The sequence below is a fragment of the Oncorhynchus mykiss genome, chromosome 28 (assembly GCF_057628025.1).
Source record: "Oncorhynchus mykiss isolate SJ-2025 chromosome 28, ASM5762802v1, whole genome shotgun sequence".
Taxonomy (NCBI): domain Eukaryota; kingdom Metazoa; phylum Chordata; class Actinopteri; order Salmoniformes; family Salmonidae; genus Oncorhynchus; species Oncorhynchus mykiss.
In genome coordinates, this window is record NC_143049.1 from 42,215,001 (window position 1) to 42,240,924 (window position 25,924).

General features: G+C 41.0%; 1 protein-coding gene across 2 annotated transcripts in view; it reads right to left on the reverse strand.

Annotated features, from left to right (window-relative positions):
- Positions 1-25,924, reverse strand: part of LOC110508251 (guanine nucleotide-binding protein G(olf) subunit alpha) — a 136,322-nt gene that overhangs the window by 25,063 nt on the left and 85,335 nt on the right. For both annotated transcript variants that reach the window (XM_036966055.2, XM_036966056.2), the window contains exon 6: positions 1,087-1,215. In XM_036966055.2, the coding sequence (XP_036821950.1) occupies positions 1,087-1,215 (129 nt within the window). The remainder of the gene's footprint in view (positions 1-1,086; positions 1,216-25,924) is intronic.

Here is a 25,924-nt window from a genome sequence, read left to right on the forward strand (position 1 = left end):
GATCTAGGATCAGGTCCCCCTGTCCATCTAGTCTTATTTATTATGATCTAACAGGGGAAACTAGATCAACACTCCTACTCAGAGACGCTTTGTGAATATGGGCCCCGAGTCCTATCTAAAATCTGCTCGAGCTCAGTTTCAGAGTCTCTCTTACTCATGTGATCCCCCAGTTAGCATACGAGAGGGAGAGACAGAGACACTGCGAGACAGACAAAATATAAAACAATTAGGGTGTCATTTCCCCAACAGTGAAACCCTTATTCAAGGTTTCAAAGACCTCTCTGATGAGAGTAGGCTACCCGTCCTGTTGGGGGAGGACGCAGAGAGCTGTGGGTTGGCAGCGCACTACATTGCTGCCTGCCATAAGATGAGGGACATCGTCTGACAGACCAATCAACCTGCACATGTCCTCTACTGTATGCTTATTGTTGAATGTATGGTTATTTTGACCCTTGGTTATTGTTGTTACTGTTGTCCAGGTGACAATTTTTATAATTATTGTGAATATCCAAAGTAAGCTTTGGAAATATGTACATTGTAACGTCAATAAAGCAAATTTAATTGACAGAGAGAGACACACGGAGAGAGAGACACAGAGAGAGAGAGAGGCACATGGAGAGAGAGACACAGAGAGAGAGAAAGAGAGACACTGGGAGAGAGAGACACAGGGAGAGAGAGACACAGGGAGAGAGAGACACAGGGAGAGAGAGACACAGAGAGACAGCGAGAGAGAGACATGGAGAGACAGACACGGAGAGAGAGACACGCAGAGACAGAGAGACACGGAGAGAGAGACAGAGACACAGAGAGAGAGACACGGAGAGAGAGACAGAGAGACACGGAGAGAGACAGCGAGAGAGAGACATGGAGAGACAGACACGGAGAGAGAGACACGCAGAGACAGAGAGACACGGAGAGAGAGACAGACACAGAGAGAGAGACACGGAGAGAGAGACAGAGAGACACGGAGAGAGACAGCGAGAGAGAGACATGGAGAGACAGACACGGAGAGAGAGACACGCAGAGACAGAGAGACACGGAGAGAGAGACAGAGACACAGAGAGAAGTAAAGTAAAATATACTTACTGAAAGTTGACTTTGTCTACTTGGAAACGCGTCTCGAATATCCCTGAAGTTAACACTCTGCATCGTAGCAGGTCCTGGTCTGTGGGAGTGTAGTCTCCTTGTCTTACTGAGTCAATTCTGTCCAGGAAACTGCAGAGACAAACACACACACACACACACCAATATCAATCAATTCATTCCAAATAAAACAACTATCATTCACCTCATTCCGTATAAACCACAACAGTCATTTCAACAGAGGCATCCCATTGCATCACATCTGGTTTACGGGGACCAGCATCACATCTGTTTTACGGGGTCCAGCATCACATCTGGTTTACGGGGACCAGCATCACATCTGGTTTACGGGGACCAGCATCACATCTGGTTTACGGGGACCAGCATCACATCTGGTTTACGGGGACCAGCATCACATCTGGTTTACGGGGACCAGCATCACATCTGGTTTACAGGGACCAGCATCACATCTGGTTTACAGGGACCAGCATCACATCTGGTTTACAGGGACCAGCATCACAACTGGTTTACGGGGACCAGCATCACATCTGGTTTACGGGGACCAGCATCACATCTGGTTTACGGGGTCCAGCATCACATCTGGTTTACGGGGACCAGCATCACATCTGGTTTACGGGGACCAGCATCACATCTGGTTTACGGGGTCCAGCATCACATCTGGTTTACGGGGACCAGCATCACATCTGGTTTACAGGGACCAGCATCAAATCTGGTTTACGGGGACCAGCATCACATCTGGTTTACGGGACCAGCATCACATCTGGTTTACAGGGACCAGCATCAAATCTGGTTTACGGGGTCCAGCATCACATCTGGTTTACAGGGACCAGCATCAAATCTGGTTTACGGGGACCAGCATCACATCTGGTTTACAGGGACCAGCATCACATCTGGTTTACGGGGACCAGCATCACATCTGGTTTACGGGGACCAGCATCACATCTGGTTTACGGGGACCAGCATCACATCTGGTTTACGGGGACCAGCATCACATCTGGTTTACGGGGACCAGCATCACATCTGGTTTACGGGGACCAGCATCACATCTGGTTTACGGGGACCAGCATCACATCTGGTTTACGGGGACCAGCATCACATCTGGTGTACAGGTACCAGCATCACATCTGGTTTACGGGGACCAGCATCACATCTGGTTTACGGGGACCAGCATCACATCTGGTTTACGGGGACCAGCATCACATCTGGTTTACAGGGACCAGCATCACATCTGGTTTACAGGGACCAGCATCACATCTGGTTTACAGGGACCAGCATCACAACTGGTTTACGGGGACCAGCATCACATCTGGTTTACGGGGACCAGCATCACATCTGGTTTACGGGGTCCAGCATCACATCTGGCTTACGGGGACCAGCATCACATCTGGTTTACGGGGACCAGCATCACATCTGGTTTACGGGGTCCAGCATCACATCTGGTTTACGGGGACCAGCATCACATCTGGTTTACAGGGACCAGCATCAAATCTGGTTTACGGGGACCAGCATCACATCTGGTTTACGGGACCAGCATCACATCTGGTTTACGGGGACCAGCATCACATCTGGTTTACAGGGACCAGCATCACATCTGGTTTACGGGGACCAGCATCACATCTGGTTTACGGGGACCAGCATCACATCTGGTTTACGGGGACCAGCATCACATCTGGTTTACGGGGACCAGCATCACATCTGGTTTACGGGGACCAGCATCACATCTGGTTTACAGGGACCAGCATCACATCTGGTTTACGGGGACCAGCATCACATCTGGTTTACGGGGACCAGCATCACATCTGGTTTACGGGGACCAGCATCACATCTGGTTTACGGGGACCAGCATCACATCTGGTTTACGGGGACCAGCATCACATCTGGTTTACGGGGACCATCATCACATCTGGTTTACGGGGACCATCATCACATCTGGTTTACGGGGACCAGCATCACATCTGGTTTACGGGGTCCAGCATCACATCTGGTTTACGGGGTCCAGCATCACATCTGGTTTACAGGGACCAGCATCACATCTGGTTTACAGGGACCAGCATCACATCTGGTTTACAGGGACCAGCATCACATCTGGTTTACAGGGACCAGCATCACATCTGGTTTACGGGGACCAGCATCACATCTGGTTTACGGGGACCAGCATCACATCTGGTTTACGGGGACCAGCATCACATCTGGTTTACAGGGACCAGCATCACATCTGGTTTACGGGGACCAGCATCACATCTGGTTTACGGGGACCAGCATCACATCTGGTTTATAGGGACCAGCATAAGTTAAACTGCAGTACCGATGTAAAAAGGAGTAGTGAAAACCGTGTTTCTAGACCAGAACCCTGGACTCATGTCTGGTGTGTCTCGGTGGCAAAAGCAGGGCTGTGTCAGTACCGGCCGTTGCCACCAGATGGCCGAGCTGCTCAGACTGTAGGGTTATTTCTGTCCGTCTCGATGGGGTGATTACATAAAATGGTTATTGTGGATGGAGGTTAGCCGTCCGTTGCTGATCTTACTGCTGACAGTGTTTCTCACAGAATTTCCATTTTAGATCATAAAGAAAATATGGACAGGGGGTACCTGATCCTAGTTCAGCACAGAGCTGTGGATAATGAAGACCTGATCCTAGATCAGCACAGAGCTGTGGATAATGAAGACCTGATCCTAGATCAGCCCAGAGTTGTGGATAATGAAGACCTGATCCTAGATCAGCACAGAGCTGTGGATAATGAAGACCTGATCCTAGATCAGCACAGAGCTGTGGATAATGAAGACCTGATCCTAGATCAGCACAGAGCTGTGGATAATGAAGACCGTATCCTAGATCAGCACAGAGCTGTGGATAATGAAGACCGTATCCTAGATCAGCACAGAGCTGTGGATAATGAAGACCTGATCCTAGATCAGCACAGAGCTGTGGATAATGAAGACCTGATCCTAGATCAGCACAGAGCTGTGAATAATGAAGACCTGATCCTAGATCAGCACAGAGCTGTGAATAATGAAGACCTGATCCTAGATCAATCTGAGCTGTGGATAATGACGACTTGATCCTAGATCAGCACAGAGCTGTGGATGATGAAGACCTGATCCTACTATAGATATAAACCAGACCCAGAGCTACTATAGATATAGACCAGACCTACAATAGATATAGACCTGACCTACTATGGATAAAGCCCAGACCTACTATAGATATAGACCAGACCCTGAACTACTATAGATATAGACCAGACCCACTATAGATATAGATCATGGCCTACTATAGATATAGGACAGACCTACTATAGATACAGACCAGACCTACTACAAATATAGACCAGACCCTGACCCACTATGGATTCAGACCAAACCTACTATAGATATAGACCAGACCCTGACCTACTGAAGATATAGACCCGACCCTGACCTACTATGGACCAGACCTACTATAGATACAGACCAGACCTACTATAGATATAGACAAGACCTACTTTATATATAGACCAGACCTACTATAGATATAGACCAGACCTACTATAGATATAGACCAGGCCCAGACCTACTATAGATATAGACCAGACCTACTATAGATATAGACCAGACCCACTATAGATATAGACCAGACCCTGACCTACTATAGATATAGACCAGACCTAATACAGATATAGACCAGACCTAATACAGATATAGACCAGGCCTACTATAGATATAGACCAGGCCTAGACCTACTATAGATATAGACCAGACCTACTATAGATATAGACCAGACCTACTATAGATATAGACCAGACCCTGACCTACTATAGATATAGACCAGACCTAATACAGATATAGACCAGACCTAATACAGATATAGACCAGGCCTACTATAGATATAGACCAGACCCAGACATACTATAGATATAGACCAGACCTACTATAGATACAGACAAGGCCCACTATAGATACAGTGCAGACCCAGACCTACTATAGATACAGAAAAGGCCCACTATAGATATAGACGAGACACAGACCTACTATAGATATAGACCAGACCTACTATAGATCAGACCTACTATAGATACAGACAAGGCCCGATATAGACCAGACCCAGACATACTATAGATATAGACCAGACCCAGACCTACTATAGATATAGACCAGACCTACTATAGATATAGACCAGACCCTGACCTACTATAGATATAGACCAGACCTACTATAGATATAGTCCAGACCTACTATATAAATAGACCAGACCATGACCTACTATAGATATAGACCAGGCCTACTATAGCTATAGACCAGACCCTGACCTACTATAGATATAGACCAGACCTACTATAGATATAGACCAGACCCTGACCTACTATAGATATAGACCAGACCTACTATAGATATAGTCCAGACCTACTATAGAAATAGACCAGACCCTGACCTACTATAGATATAGACCAGGCCTACTATAGCTATAGACCAGACCCTGACCTACTATAGATATAGACCAGACCTACTATAGATATAGACCAGACCCTGACCTACTATAGATATAGACCAGACCTACTATAGATATAGTCCAGACCTACTATAGAAATAGACCAGACCCTGACCTACTATAGATATAGACCAGACCTACTATAGATATAGACCAGACCGCCTATAGAAATAGACCAGACCTACTATAGATATAGACCCAGACCTACTATAAATATAGACCAGACCTACTATAGATATAGACTAGACCTACTATAGATATAGACCAGACCTACTATAGATTTAGACCAGACCTACTATAGATATAGACCAGACCCAATATAGATATAGACCAGACCCACTATAGATATAGACCATGACCTACAACAGATATAGACCAGGCCTACTATAGATATAGACCAGACCTACTATAGATACAGACAAGGCCCACTATATATATAGTCCAGACCCAGACCTACTATAGATATAGACCAAACCTACTATAGATATAGACCAGACCCTGACCTACTATAGCTATAGACAAGACCCTGACCTACTTTAGATATAGACCAGACCTAATACAGATATAGAAAAGGACTACTATAGATATAGACCAGACCTACTATAGATATAGACCAGACCCAGACCTACTATAGATATAGACCAGACCTACTATAGATACAGACCAGACCCAGACCTACTATAGATATAGACCAGACCTACTATAGATATAGACCAGACCCAGACCTACTATAGATATAGACCAGAACTACTATAGATATAGACCAGACCTACTATAGATACAGACCAGACCCAGACCTACTATAGATATAGACCAGACCTACTATAGATATAGACCAGACCTACTATAGATATAGACCAGACCTACTATAGATTTATACCAGACCTACTATAGATATAGACCAGACCTACTATAGATAAAGACCAGACCTACTATAGATTTAGACCAGACCTACTATAGATATAGACCAGACCTACTATAGATTTAGACCAGACCTACTATAGATATAGACCAGACCTACTATAGATAAAGACCAGACCTACTATAGATTTAGACCAGACCTACTATAGATATAGACCAGACCTACTATAGATAAAGACCAGACCTACTATAGATATAGACCAGACCCACTATAGATATAGACCATGACCTACAACAGATATAGACCAGGCCTACTATAGATATAGACCAGACCTACTATAGATACAGACAAGGACCACTATATATATAGTCCAGACCCAGACCTACTATAGATATAGACCAGACCTACTATAGCTATAGACCAGACCCTGACCTACTATAGCTATAGACCAGACCCTGACCTACTATAGCTATAGACCAGACCCTGACCTACTATAGATATAGACCAGACCTACTATAGATATAGACCAGACCTACTATAGATACAGACCAGACCCAGACCTACTATAGATATAGACCAGACCTACTATAGATACAGACCAGACCCAGACCTACATTAGATATAGACCCGACCTACTATAGATATAGATCCGACCTACTATAGATATAGACCAGATCTACTATAGATATAGACCAGACCTATTATAGATATAGACCCGACCCACTATAGATATAGACCCGACCCACTATAGATATAGACCAGACCCACTATAGATATAGACCATGACCTACTTTAGATATAGGACAGACGTACTATAGATATACACGAGACAAACTATAGATATAGACCAGACCTACTATAGATATAGACCCGACCCACTATTGATATAGACCAAACCTACTATAGATATAGACCAGACCCTGACCTACTATAGATATAGACCAAACCTACTATAGATATAGACCAGACCCTGACCTACTATAGATATAGACCAGAACTACTATAGATATAGACCAGACCCTGACCTACTATAGATATAGACCAGACCTACTATAGATTTAGACCAAACCTACTATAGATATAGACCAGACCTACTATAGATATAGACCAGACCTACTATAGATATAGACCAGACCTACTATAGATATAGACCAGACCTACTATAGATTTAGACCAGACCTACTATAGATATAGACCAGACCTACTATAGATAAAGACCAGACCTACTATAGATAAAGACCAGACCTACTATAGATATAGACCAGACCCACTATAGATATAGACCATGACCTACAACAGATATAGACCAGGCCTACTATAGATATAGACCAGACCTACTATAGATACAGACAAGGACCACTATATATATAGTCCAGACCCAGACCTACTATAGATATAGACCAGACCTACAATAGCTATAGACCAGACCCTGACCTACTATAGCTATAGACCAGACCCTGACCTACTATAGCTATAGACCAGACCCTGACCTACTATAGATATAGACCAGACCTACTATAGATATAGACCAGACCTACTATAGATACAGACCAGACCCAGACCTACTATAGATATAGACCAGACCTACTATAGATACAGACCAGACCCAGACCTACTATAGATATAGACCAGACCTACTATAGATATAGACCAGACCCAGACCTACTATAGATATAGACCAGACCTACTATAGAAATAGACCAGACCTACATTAGATATAGACCCGACCTACTATAGATATAGATCCGACCTACTATAGATATAGACCAGACCTACTATAGATATAGACCAGACCTACTATAGATATAGACCCGACCCACTATAGATGTAGACCCGACCCACTATAGATATAGACCCGACCTACTATAGATATAGACCAGACCCACTATAGATATAGACCATGACCTACTTTAGATATAGGACAGACGTACTATAGATATAGACGAGACAAACTATAGATATAGACCAGACCTACTATAGATATAGACCCGACCCACTATTGATATAGACCAAACCTACTATAGATATAGACCAGACCCTGACCTACTATAGATATAGAACAGACCAACTACAGATATAGACCCTGACCTACTATAGATATAGACCCTGACATACTATAGATATACCCCAAACCGACTATAGATATAGACCAGACCCAGACCTACTATAGATATAGACCAGACCTACAATAGATACAGAACAGGCCTAATATAGATACAGACCAGATCTACTATAGATACAGATTGGGCCCAGACCTACTAGAGATATAGACCAGACCTACAATAGATACAGAACAGGCCTAATATAGATACAGACCAGGCCTACTATAGATACAGATCGGGCCCAGACCTACTAGAGATATAGACCAGACCTACAATAGATACAGAACAGGCCTAATATAGATACAGACCAGGCCTACTATAGATATAGACCAGATCTACTATAGATACAGATCAGGCCCAGACCTACTAGAGATATAGACCAGACCCTGAACTACTATAGATACAGACCAGACCCTGAACTACTAAAGATACAGACTAGGCCTACTATAGATACAGACCAGACCTACTATAGATACAGACCAGACCTACTATAGATACAGACCAGACCTACTATAGATACAGACCAGACCTACTATAGATACAGACCAGACCTACTATAGATACAGACCAGACCTACTATAGATACAGACCAGACCTACTATAGATACAGACCAGACCTACTATAGATACCTACTATAGATACAGACCAGGCCAACTACAGATACAGACCAGGCCAACTATAGATACAGACCAGGCCAACTATAGATACAGACCAAGCCAACTATAGATATAGACCAGACCCTGACCTACTATAGATATAGACCAGACCCTGACCTACTATAGATATAGACCAGACCTACTATAGATATAGACCAGACCTACTATAGATATAGACCAGACCTACTATAGATATAGACCAGAACTACAATAGATATAGACCAGACCCTGACCTACCATAGATATAGACCAGACCTACGATAGATATAGACCAGACCTACTATAGATATAGACCAGACCTACTATAGATATAGACCAGACCCTGACCTACTATAGATATAGACCAGACCCTGAACTACTTTAGATATAGACCAGGCCTACTACAGATATAGACCAGGCCTACTATAGATATAGACCAGACCTACTATAGATCTATATCTAGACCAGACCTACTATAGATACAGACCAGACCTACTATAGATACAGACCAGACCCACTATAGATACAGACCAGACCCAGACCTACTATAGATATACACCAGACCTACATTAGATACAGACAGGGCCCAATATAGATATAGACAAGGCCCAATATAGATATAGACCATACCCAGACATACTATAGATATAGACCAGACCTACTATAGATATAGTCCAGACCTACTATAGAAATAGACCAGACCCTGACCTACTATAGATATAGTCCAGGCCTACTAGAGCTATAGACCAGACCCTGACCTACTATAGATATAGACCAGACCTACTATAGATACAGACCAGACCCAGACCTACTATTGATATAGACCAAGCCTACCATAGATATAGACAAGACCCTGACCTACTATTGATATAGACAATACCTACTATAGCTATAGACCAGACCCTGACCTACTATAGATATAGACAATACCTACTATAGATATAGACCAGACCCTGACCTACTATTGATATAGACCAAGCCTACCATAGATATAGACGAGACCCTGACCTACTATAGATATAGACAATACCTACTATAGATATAGACCAGACCCAGACCTACTATAGATATAGACCAGACCTACTATAGATACAGACAAGGCCCACTATAGATACAGTGCAGACCCAGACCTACTATAGATACAGAAAAGGCCCACTATAGATATAGACGAGACACAGACCTACTATAGATATAGACCAGACCTACTATAGATCAGACCTACTATAGATACAGACAAGGCCCGATATAGACCAGACCCAGACATACTATAGATATAGACCAGACCCTGACCTACTATAGATATAGACCAGACCTACTATAGATATAGTCCAGACCTACTATAGAAATAGACCAGACCCTGACCTACTATAGATATAGAACCAGACCTACTATAAATATAGACCAGACCTACTATAGATATAGACTAGACCTACTATAGATATAGACCAGACCTACTATAGATTTAGACCAGACCTACTATAGATATAGACCAGACCTACTATAGATATAGACTAGACCTACTATAGATATAGACCAGACCTACTATAGATTTAGACCAGGCCTACTATAGATATAGACCAGACCTACTATAGATACAGACAAGGCCCACTATATATATAGTCCAGACCCAGACCTACTATAGATATAGACCAGACCCTGACATACTTTAGATATAGACCAGACCCTGACCTACTATAGATATAGACCAGACCTACGATAGATATAGACCAGACCTACTATAGATATAGACCAGACCTATTATAGATATAGACCAGACCTACTATAGATATAGACCAGACCCTGACCTACTATAGAGATAGACCAGACCCACTATAGATATAGACCATGACCTACTATAGATATAGACCAGACCTACTATAGATATAGACCAGACCCTGACCTACTATAGATATAGACCAGACCCTGACCTACTTTAGATATAGACCAGGCCTACTACAGATATAGACCAGGCCTACTATAGATATAGACCAGACCTACTATAGATATAGATCTAGACCAGACCTACTATAGATATAGATCTAGACCAGACCTACTATAGATACAGACCAGACCTACTATAGATACAGACCAGACCCACTATAGATACAGACCAGACCCAGACCTACTATAGATATACACCAGACCTACTATAGATATACACCAGACCTACATTAGATACAGACAGGGCCCAATATAGATATAGACAAGGCTCAATATAGATATAGACCATACCCAGACATACTATAGATATAGACCAGACCTACTATAGATATAGTCCAGACCTACTATAGAAATAGACCAGACCCTGACCTACTATAGATATAGTCCAGGCATACTATAGCTATAGACCAGACCCTGACCTACTATAGATATAGACCAGACCTACTATAGATACAGACCAGACCCAGACCTACTATTGATATAGACCAAGCCTACCATAGATATAGACAAGACCCTGACCTACTATTGATATAGACAATAACTACTATAGCTATAGACCAGACCCTGACCTACTATTGATATAGACCAAGCCTACCATAGATATAGACGAGACCCTGACCTACTATTGATATAGACCAAGCCTACCATAGATATAGACGAGACCCTGACCTACTATTGATAAAGACCAGACCCTGACATACATTAGATATAGACCAGACACTGACCTACTATAGATATAGACCAGACCTACTATAGATATAGACCAGACCTAATACAGATATAGACCAGACCTAATACAGATATAGACCAGACCTACTATATATATAGACCAGACCCAGACCTACTACAGATATAGACCAGGCCTACTATAGATATAGACCAGACCCAGACATACTATAGATATAGACCTGATCCTACTATAGATATAGACCAGACCCAGACCTACTATAGATATAGACCAGACCTACTATAGATACAGACAAGGCCCACTATAGATACAGTGCAGACCCAGACCTACTATAGATACAGAAAAGGCCCACTATAGATATAGACGAGACACAGACCTACTATAGATATAGTCCAGACCTACTATAGAAATAGACCAGACCCTGACCTACTATAGATATAGACCAGGCCTACTATAGCTATAGACCAGACCCTGACCTACTATAGATATAGAACCAGACCTACTATAAATATAGACCAGACCTACTATAGATATAGACTAGACCTACTATAGATATAGACCAGACCTACTATAGATTTAGACCAGACCTACTATAGATATAGACCAGACCCACTATAGATATAGACCATGACCTACAACAGATATAGACCAGGCCTACTATAGATATAGACCAGACCTACTATAGATACAGACAAGGCCCACTATATATATAGTCCAGACCCAGACCTACTATAGATATAGACCAGACCCTGACATACTTTAGATATAGACCAGACCCTGACCTACTATAGATATAGACCAGAACTACTATAGATATAGACCAGACCAACTACAGATATAGACCCTGACCTACTATAGATATAGACCCTGACATACTATAGATATAGACCAGACCTACTATAGATTTAGACCAAACCTACTATAGATATAGACCAGACCTACTATAGATATAGACCAGACCTACTATATAGACCAGACCTACTATAGATATAGACCAGACCTACTATAGATATAGACCAGACCTACTATAGATATAGACCAGACCTACTATAGATTTAGACCAGACCTACTATAGATATTGACCAGACCTACTATAGATAAAGACCAGACCTACTATAGATATAGACCAGACCCACTATAGATATAGACCATGACCTACTATACATATAGACCATGACCTACAACAGATATAGACCAGGCCTACTATAGATATAGACCAGACCTACTATAGATACAGACAAGGCCCACTATATATATAGTCCAGACCCAGACCTACTATAGATATAGACCAGACCTACTATAGATATAGACCAGACCCTGACCTACTATAGCTATAGACCAGACCTAATACAGATATAGAAAAGGCCTACTATAGATATAGACCAGACCTACTATAGATATAGACCAGACCCAGACCTACTATAGATATAGACCATACCTACTATAGATATAGACCAGACCCAGACCTACTATAGATATAGATCAGACCTACTATAGATATAGACCAGACCCACTATAGAAATAGACCAGACCTACATTAGATATAGACCCGACCTACTATAGATATAGACCCGACCCACTATTGATATAGACCATGACCTACTTTAGATATAGACCAGACCCACTATAGAAATAGACCAGACCTACATTAGATATAGACCCGACCTACTATAGATATAGATCCGACCTACTATAGATATAGACCCGACCCACTATAGATGTAGACCCGACCCACTATAGATATAGACCAAACCTACTATAGATATAGACCAGACCCTGACATACTTTAGATATAGACCAGACCTACTATAGATATAGACCAGACCCTGACCTACTATAGCTATAGACAAGACCCTGACCTACTTTAGATATAGACCAGACCTAATACAGATATAGAAAAGGCCTACTATAGATATAGACCAGACCTAATATAGATATAGACCAGACCCAGACCTACTATAGATATAGACCAAGCCTACCATAGATATAGACGAGACCCTGACCTACTATTGATATAGACCAAGCCTACCATAGATATAGACCAGACCCTGATATACATTAGATATAGACCAGACACTGACCTACTATAGATCTAGACCAGACCTACTATAGATACAGACAAGGCCCACTATATATATAGACCAGACCCAGACCTACTATAGATCTAGACCAGACCCAGACCTACTATAGATCTAGACCAGACCTACTATAGATACAGACAAGGCCCAATATAGATATAGACCAGACCCAGACATACTATAGATATAGACCAAACCTACTATAGATATAGACCAGACCTACTATAGATACAGACAGGGCCCAATATAGATATAGACCAGACCCAGACATACTACAGATAGACAAGACCTACTATAGATATAGACCAGACCCTGACCTACTATAGATATAGCCCAGACCTACTATAGATATAGACCAGACTCTGACCTACTATTGATATAGACCAAGCCTACTATAGATATAGACCAGAACCTGACAAACTATTGATATAGACTAGACCCTGACCCACTATTGATATAGACCAGACCTACTATAGATATAGACCAGACCTACTATAGATATAGACCAGACCCAGACCTACTATAGATATAGACCAGACCTACTATAGATACAGACCAGACCCAGACCTACTATAGATATAGACCAGACCTACTAGAGATATAGACCAGACCTACTAGAGATATAGACCAGACCTACTAGAGATACAGACCAGACCTACTATAGATATAGACCAGACCCTGACCTACTATAGATATAGTCCAGACCTACTATAGATATAGACCAGACATTCTATAGATATAGACCACACCTACTATAGATATAGACTAGACCTACTATAGATATAGACTAGACCTACTATAGATATAGACCAGACCGACTATAGATATAGACCAGACCGACTGTAGATATAGACCAGACCGACTGTAGATATAGACCAGACCGACTATAGATATAGACAAGACCTACTATAGATATAGACCAGACCTACTATAGATATAGACCAGACCTACTATAGATATAGACCAGACCTACTATAGATATAGACCAGACCTACTATAGATATAGACTAGACCTGCTATAGATATAGACTAGACCTACTATAGATATAGACTAGACCTACTATAGATATGGACCAGACCGACTATAGATATAGACCAGACCGACTATAGATATAGACCAGACCCTGACCTACTATAGCTATAGACCAGACCTACTAGAGATATAGACAAGACCCTGACCTACTATAGATATAGACCAGACCCTGACCTACTATAGATATAGACCAGACCTACTATAGATATAGACCAGACCCTGACCTACTATTGATATAGACCAAGCATACCATAGATAGACGAGACCCTGACCTACTATTGATATAGACCAAGCCTACCATAGAGATAGACGAGACCCTGACCTACTATTGATATAGACCAAGCCTACCATAGATATAGACCAGACCCTGACCTACTATAGATATAGACCAGACCTACTATATATATACAACAGACCCAGACCTACTATAGATCTAGACCAGACCTACTATAGATATAGACCCTGACCTACTATAGATATAGACCAGACCTACTATAGATATAGACCAGACCTACTATAGATATAGACCAGACCCTGACCTACTATAGATATAGACCAGACCTACTATAGATATAGACCCTGACCTACTATAGATATAGACCAGACCTACTATAGATATAGACCAGACCCTGACCTACTATAGATATAGACCAGACCTACTATAGATATACAACAGACCCAGACCTACTATAGATCTAGACCAGACCTACTATAGATATAGACCCTGACCTACTATAGATATAGACCAGACCTACTATAGATATAGACCAGACCCTGACCTACTATAGATATAGACCAGACCCAGACCTACTATAGATATAGACCAGACCTACTATAGATATAGACCAGACCCTGACCTACTATAGATATAGACCAGACCTACTAGAGATATAGACCAGACCTACTAGAGATATAGACCAGACCTACTAGAGATACAGACCAGACCTACTATAGATATAGACCAGACCTACTATAGATATAGACCCTGACCTACTATAGATATAGACCAGACCTACTAGAGATATAGACCAGACCTACTAGAGATATAGACCAGACCTACTAGAGATATAGACCAGACCCTGACCTACTATAGATATAGTCCAGAGCTACTATAGATATAGACCAGACCTACTATAGATATAGACCAGACCAACTATAGATATAGACCAGACCTACTATAGATATAGACCAGACCTACTATAGATATAGACCAGACCTACTACAGATATAGACCTGGCCTACTATAGATATAGACCAGACCTACTATAGATATAGACCAGACCCTGACCTACTATTGATATAGACCAAGCATACCATAGATAGACGAGACCCTGACCTACTATTGATATAGACCAAGCCTACCATAGAGATAGACGAGACCCTGACCTACTATTGATATAGACCAAGCCTACCATAGATATACAACAGACCCAGACCTACTATAGATCTAGACCAGACCTACTATAGATATAGACCCTGACCTACTATAGATATAGACCAGACCTACTATAGATATAGACCAGACCCTGATCTACTATAGATATAGACCAGCCCTACTATAGATACAGACAAGGCCCACTATAGATATAGACCAGACCCAGACCTACTATAGATATAGACCAGACCTACTATAGATATAGACCCTGACCTACTATAGATATAGACCAGACCTACTTTAGATATAGACCAGACCCTGACCTACTATAGATATAGACCAGACCTACTATAGATATAGACCAGACCCTGACCTACTATAGATATAGACCAGACCTACTAGAGATATAGACCAGACCTACTAGAGATACAGACCAGACCTACTATAGATATAGACCAGACCTACTATAGATATAGACCCTGACCTACTATAGATATAGACCAGACCTACTAGAGATATAGACCAGACCTACTAGAGATACAGACCAGACCTACTATAGATATAGACCAGACCCTGACCTACTATAGATATAGTCCAGACCTACTATAGATATAGACCAGACCTACTATAGATATAGACCAGACCTACTATAGATATAGACCAGACCTACTATAGATATAGACCAGACCTACTATAGATATAGACCAGACCTACTATAGATATAGACTAGACCTACTATAGATATAGATCAGACCGACTATAGATATAGACCAGACAGACTATAGATATAGACCAGACCTACTATAGATGTAGACCAGACCTACTATAGATGTAGACCAGACCTACTATAGATATAGACCCTGACCTACTATAGATATAGACCAGACCTACTATAGATATAGACCAGACCCTGACCTACTATAGATATAGACCAGACCTACTATAGATATAGACCAGACCCTGACCTACTATAGATATAGACCAGACCTACTAGAGATATAGACCAGACCTACTAGAGATACAGACCAGACCTACTATAGATATAGACCAGACCTACTATAGATATAGACCCTGACCTACTATAGATATAGACCAGACCTACTAGAGATATAGACCAGACCTACTAGAGATACAGACCAGACCTACTATAGATATAGACCAGACCTACTATAGATTTAGACCAGACCTACTATAGATATTGACCAGACCTACTATAGATAAAGACCAGACCTACTATAGATATAGACCAGACCCACTATAGATATAGACCATGACCTACTATACATATAGACCATGACCTACAACAGATATAGACCAGGCCTACTATAGATATAGACCAGACCTACTATAGATACAGACAAGGCCCACTATATATATAGTCCAGACCCAGACCTACTATAGATATAGACCAGACCTACTATAGATATAGACCAGACCCTGACCTACTATAGCTATAGACCAGACCTAATACAGATATAGAAAAGGCCTACTATAGATATAGACCAGACCTACTATAGATATAGACCAGACCCAGACCTACTATAGATATAGACCAGACCTACTATAGATACAGACCAGACCCAGACCTACTATAGATATAGACCATACCTACTATAGATATAGACCAGACCCAGACCTACTATAGATATAGATCAGACCTACTATAGATATAGACCAGACCCACTATAGAAATAGACCAGACCTACATTAGATATAGACCCGACCTACTATAGATATAGACCAGACCTACTATAGATATAGACCCGACCCACTATTGATATAGACCATGACCTACTTTAGATATAGACCAGACCCACTATAGAAATAGACCAGACCTACATTAGATATAGACCCGACCTACTATAGATATAGATCCGACCTACTATAGATATAGACCCGACCCACTATAGATGTAGACCCGACCCACTATAGATATAGACCAAACCTACTATAGATATAGACCAGACCCTGACATACTTTAGATATAGACCAGACCTACTATAGATATAGACCAGACCCTGACCTACTATAGCTATAGACAAGACCCTGACCTACCTTAGATATAGACCAGACCTAATACAGATATAGAAAACGCCTACTATAGATATAGACCAGACCTAATATAGATATAGACCAGACCCAGACCTACTATAGATATAGACCAAGCCTACCATAGATATAGACGAGACCCTGACCTACTATTGATATAGACCAAGCCTACCATAGATATAGACCAGACCCTGATATACATTAGATATAGACCAGACACTGACCTACTATAGATCTAGACCAGACCTACTATAGATACAGACAAGGCCCACTATATATATAGACCAGACCCAGACCTACTATAGATCTAGACCAGACCCAGACCTACTATAGATCTAGACCAGACCTACTATAGATACAGACAAGGCCCAATATAGATATAGACCAGACCCAGACATACTATAGATATAGACCAAACCTACTATAGATATAGACCAGACCTACTATAGATACAGACAGGGCCCAATATAGATATAGACCAGACCCAGACATACTATAGATAGACAAGACCTACTATAGATATAGACCAGACCCTGACCTACTATAGATATAGCCCAGACCTACTATAGATATAGACCAGACTCTGACCTACTATTGATATAGACCAAGCCTACTATAGATATAGACCAGAACCTGACAAACTATTGATATAGACCAGACCCTGACCCACTATTGATATAGACCAGACCTACTATAGATATAGACCAGACCCTGACCTACTATAGATATAGACCAGACCTACTAGAGATATAGACCAGACCTACTAGAGATATAGACCAGACCTACTAGAGATACAGACCAGACCTACTATAGATATAGACCAGACCCTGACCTACTATAGATATAGTCCAGACCTACTATAGATATAGACCAGACCTTCTATAGATATAGACCACACCTACTATAGATATAGACTAGACCTACTATAGATATAGACTAGACCTACTATAGATATAGACCAGACCGACTATAGATATAGACCAGACCGACTGTAGATATAGACCAGACCGACTGTAGATATAGACCAGACCGACTATAGATATAGACAAGACCTACTATAGATATAGACCAGACCTACTATAGATATAGACCAGACCTACTATAGATATGGACCAGACCGACTATAGATATAGACCAGACCGACTATAGATATAGACCAGACCCTGACCTACTATAGCTATAGACCAGACCTACTAGAGATATAGACAAGACCCTGACCTACTATAGATATAGACCAGACCCTGACCTACTATAGATATAGACCAGACCTACTATAGATATAGACCAGACCCTGACCTACTATTGATATAGACCAAGCATACCATAGATAGACGAGACCCTGACCTACTATTGATATAGACCAAGCCTACCATAGAGATAGACGAGACCCTGACCTACTATTGATATAGACCAAGCCTACCATAGATATAGACCAGACCCTGACCTACTATAGATATAGACCAGACCTACTATATATATACAACAGACCCAGACCTACTATAGATCTAGACCAGACCTACTATAGATATAGACCCTGACCTACTATAGATATAGACCAGACCTACTATAGATATAGACCAGACCTACTATAGATATAGACCAGACCCTGACCTACTATAGATATAGACCATACCTACTATAGATATAGACCCTGACCTACTATAGATATAGACCAGACCTACTATAGATATAGACCAGACCCTGACCTACTATAGATATAGACCAGACCTACTATAGATATACAACAGACCCAGACCTACTATAGATCTAGACCAGACCTACTATAGATATAGACCCTGACCTACTATAGATATAGACCAGACCTACTATAGATATAGACCAGACCCTGACCTACTATAGATATAGACCAGACCCAGACCTACTATAGATATAGACCAGACCTACTATAGATATAGACCAGACCCTGACCTACTATAGATATAGACCAGACCTACTAGAGATATAGACCAGACCTACTAGAGATATAGACCAGACCTACTAGAGATACAGACCAGACCTACTATAGATATAGACCAGACCTACTATAGATATAGACCCTGACCTACTATAGATATAGACCAGACCTACTAGAGATATAGACCAGACCTACTAGAGATATAGACCAGACCTACTAGAGATATAGACCAGACCCTGACCTACTATAGATATAGTCCAGAGCTACTATAGATATAGACCAGACCTACTATAGATATAGACCAGACCAACTATAGATATAGACCAGACCTACTATAGATATAGACCAGACCTACTATAAATATAGACCAGACCTACTACAGATATAGACCTGGCCTACTATAGATATAGACCAGACCTACTATAGATATAGACCAGACCCTGACCTACTATTGATATAGACCAAGCATACCATAGATAGACGAGACCCTGACCTACTATTGATATAGACCAAGCCTACCATAGAGATAGACGAGACCCTGACCTACTATTGATATAGACCAAGCCTACCATAGATATACAACAGACCCAGACCTACTATAGATCTAGACCAGACCTACTATAGATATAGACCCTGACCTACTATAGATATAGACCAGACCTACTATAGATATAGACCAGACCCTGATCTACTATAGATATAGACCAGCCCTACTATAGATACAGACAAGGCCCACTATAGATATAGACCAGACCCACTATAGATATAGACAAGACCTACTATAGATATAGACCCTGACCTACTATAGATATAGACCAGACCTACTATAGATATAGACCAGACCCTGACCTACTATAGATATAGACCAGACCTACTATAGATATAGACCAGACCCTGACCTACTATAGATATAGACCAGACCTACTAGAGATATAGACCAGACCTACTAGAGATACAGACCAGACCTACTATAGATATAGACCAGACCTACTATAGATATAGACCCTGACCTACTATAGATATAGACCAGACCTACTAGAGATATAGACCAGACCTACTAGAGATACAGACCAGACCTACTATAGATATAGACCAGACCCTGACCTACTATAGATATAGTCCAGACCTACTATAGATATAGACCAGACCTACTATAGATATAGACCAGACCTACTATAGATATAGACCAGACCTACTATAGATATAGACCAGACCTACTATAGATATAGACCAGACCTACTATAGATATAGACTAGACCTACTATAGATATAGATCAGACCGACTATAGATATAGACCAGACAGACTATAGATATAGACCAGACCTACTATAGATGTAGACCAGACCTACTATAGATGTAGACCAGACCTACTATAGATATAGACCCTGACCTACTATAGATATAGACCAGACCTACTATAGATATAGACCAGACCCTGACCTACTATAGATATAGACCAGACCTACTATAGATATAGACCAGACCCTGACCTACTATAGATATAGACCAGACCTACTAGAGATATAGACCAGACCTACTAGAGATACAGACCAGACCCACTATAGATATAGACCAGACCTACTATAGATATAGACCCTGACCTACTATAGATATAGACCAGACCTACTAGAGATATAGACCAGACCTACTAGAGATACAGACCAGACCTACTATAGATATAGACCAGACCCTGACCTACTATAGATATAGTCCAGACCTACTATAGATATAGACCAGACCTACTATAGATATAGACCAGACCTACTATAGATATAGACCAGACCTACTATAGATATAGACCAGACCTACTATAGATATAGACCAGACCTACTATAGATATAGACTAGACCTACTATAGATATAGATCAGACCGACTATAGATATAGACCAGACAGACTATAGATATAGACCAGACCTACTATAGATGTAGACCAGACCTACTATAGATGTAGACCAGACCTACTATAGATACAGACAAGGCCCACTATATATATAGTCCAGACCCAGACCTACTATAGATATAGACCAGACCCTGACCTACTATAGATATAGACCAGACCTACTATAGATATAGACCAGACCCTGACCTACTATAGATATAGACCAGACCTACTAGAGATATAGACCAGACCTACTAGAGATACAGACCAGACCTACTATAGATGTAGACCAGACCTACTATAGATGTAGACCAGACCTACTATAGATACAGACAAGGCCCACTATATATATAGTCCAGACCCAGACCTACTATAGATATAGACCAGACCTACTATAGATATAGACCAGACCCACTATAGATATAGACCAGACCTACTATAGATATAGACCAGAACCACTATAGATATAGACCAGACCTACTATAGATATAGACCAGACCCACTATAGATATAGACCAGACCTACTATAGATATAGACCAGACCTACTATAGATATAGACCAGGCCTACTATAGATATAGACCAGACCTACTATAGATATAGACCAGAGCCAGACCTACTATAGATATAGACCAGACCTACTATAGATACAGACAAGGCCCACTATAGATATAGACCAGATCCAGACATACTTTAGATATAGACCAGACCTACTATATATATAGTCCAGACCTACTATAGAAATAGACCAGACTCTGACCTACTATAGATATAGTCCAGGCCTACTATAGCTATAGACCAGACCCTGACCTACTATAGATATAGACCAGACCTACTATAGATACAGACCAGACCCTGACCTACTATTGATATAGACCAAGCCTACCATAGATATAGACGAGACCCTGACCTACTATTGATATAGACCAAGCCTACCATAGATATAGACAAGACCCTGGCCCACTATTGATATAGACCAAGCCTACCATAGATATAGACCAGACCCTGACATACATTAGATATAAACCAGACACTGACCTACTATAGATATAGACCAGACCTACTATAGATATAGACCAGACCTAATACAGATATAGACCAGACCTAATACAGATATAGACCAGACCTACTATATATATAGACCAGACCCAGACCTACTACAGATATAGACCAGGCCTACTATAGATATAGACCAGACCCAGACATACTATAGATATAGACCTGATCCTACTATAGATATAGAACAGACTCTGACCTACTATTGATATAGACCAAGTCTACTATAGATATAGACCAGAACCTGACAAACTATTGATATAGACCAGACCCTGACCCACTATTGATATAGACCAGACCTACTATAGATATAGACCAGACCCTGACCTACTATAGATATAGACCAGACCTACTAGAGATATAGACCAGACCTACTAGAGATATAGACCAGACCTACTAGAGATACAGACCAGACCTACTATAGATATAGACCAGACCCTGACCTACTATAGATATAGTCCAGACCTACTATAGATATAGACCAGACCTTCTATAGATATAGACCACACCTACTATAGATATAGACCACACCTACTATAGATATAGACTAGACCTACTATAGATATAGACTAGACCTACTATAGATATAGACCAGACCGACTATAGATATAGACCAGACCGACTATAGATATAGACCAGACCTACTATAGATATAGACCAGACCGACTATAGATATAGACAAGACCTACTATAGATATAGACCAGACCTACTATAGATATAGACCAGACCTACTATAGATATAGACCAGACCTACTATAGATATAGACTATACCTGCTATAGATATAGACTAGACCTACTATAGATATAGACTAGACCTACTATAGATATAGACCAGACCGACTATAGATATAGACCAGACCCTGACCTACTATAGATATAGACCAGATCTACTATAGATATAGACCAGACCCTGACCTACTATAGATATAGACCAGACCCTGACCTACTTTAGATATAGACCAGACCTACTACAGATATAGACCTGGCCTACTATAGATATAGACCTGGCCTACTATAGATATAGACCAGACCTACTATAGATATAGACCAGACCCTGACCTACTATTGATATAGACCAAGCATACCATAGATAGACGAGACCCTGACCTACTATTGATATAGACCAAGCCTACCATAGATATAGACCAGACCCTGACCTACTATAGATATAGACCAGACCTACTAGAGATATAGACCAGACCTACTAGAGATACAGACCAGACCTACTATAGATATAGACCAGACCTACTATAGATATAGACCCTGACCTACTATAGATATAGACCAGACCTACTAGAGATATAGACCAGACCTACTAGAGATACAGACCAGACCTACTATAGATATAGACCAGACCCTGACCTACTATAGATATAGTCCAGACCTACTATAGATATAGACCAGACCTACTATAGATATAGACCAGACCAACTATAGATATAGACCAGACCTACTATAGATATAGACCAGACCTACTATAGATATAGACCAGACCTACTACAGATATAGACCTGGCCTACTATAGATATAGACCAGACCTACTATAGATATAGACCAGACCCTGACCTACTATATATATAGACCAAGCATACCATAGATAGACGAGACCCTGACATACTATTGATATAGACCAAGCCTACCATAGAGATAGACGAGACCCTGACCTACTATTGATATAGACCAAGCCTACCATAGATATACAACAGACCCAGACCTACTATAGATCTAGACCAGACCTACTATAGATATAGACCCTGACCTACTATAGATATAGACCAGACCTACTATAGATATAGACCAGACCCTGACCTACTATAGATATAGACCAGCCCTACTATAGATACAGACAAGGCCCACTATAGATATAGACCAGACCCAGACCTACTATAGATATAGACCAGACCTACTATAGATATAGACCCTGACCTACTATAGATATAGACCAGACCTACTATAGATATAGACCAGACCCTGACCTACTATAGATATAGACCAGACCTACTATAGATATAGACCAGACCCTGACCTACTATAGATATAGACCAGACCTACTAGAGATATAGACCAGACCTACTAGAGATACAGACCAGACCTACTAGAGATACAGACCAGACCTACTATAGATATAGACCAGACCTACTATAGATATAGACCCTGACCTACTATAGATATAGACCAGACCTACTAGAGATATAGACCAGACCTACTAGAGATACAGACCAGACCTACTATAGATATAGACCAGACCCTGACCTACTATAGATATAGTCCAGACCTACTATAGATATAGACCAGACCTACTATAGATATAGACCAGACCTACTATAGATATAGACCAGACCTACTATAGATATAGACCAGACCTACTATAGATATAGACCAGACCTACTATAGATATAGACTAGACCTACTATAGATATAGATCAGACCGACTATAGATATAGACCAGACAGACTATAGATATAGACCAGACCTACTATAGATGTAGACCAGACCTACTATAGATGTAGACCAGACCTACTATAGATACAGACAAGGCCCACTATATATATAGTCCAGACCCAGACCTACTATAGATATAGACCAGACCTACTATAGATATAGACCAGACCCACTATAGATATAGACCAGACCTACTATAGATATAGACCAGACCCACTATAGATATAGACCAGACCTACTATAGATATAGTCCAGACCCACTATAGATATAGACCAGACCTACTATAGATATAGACC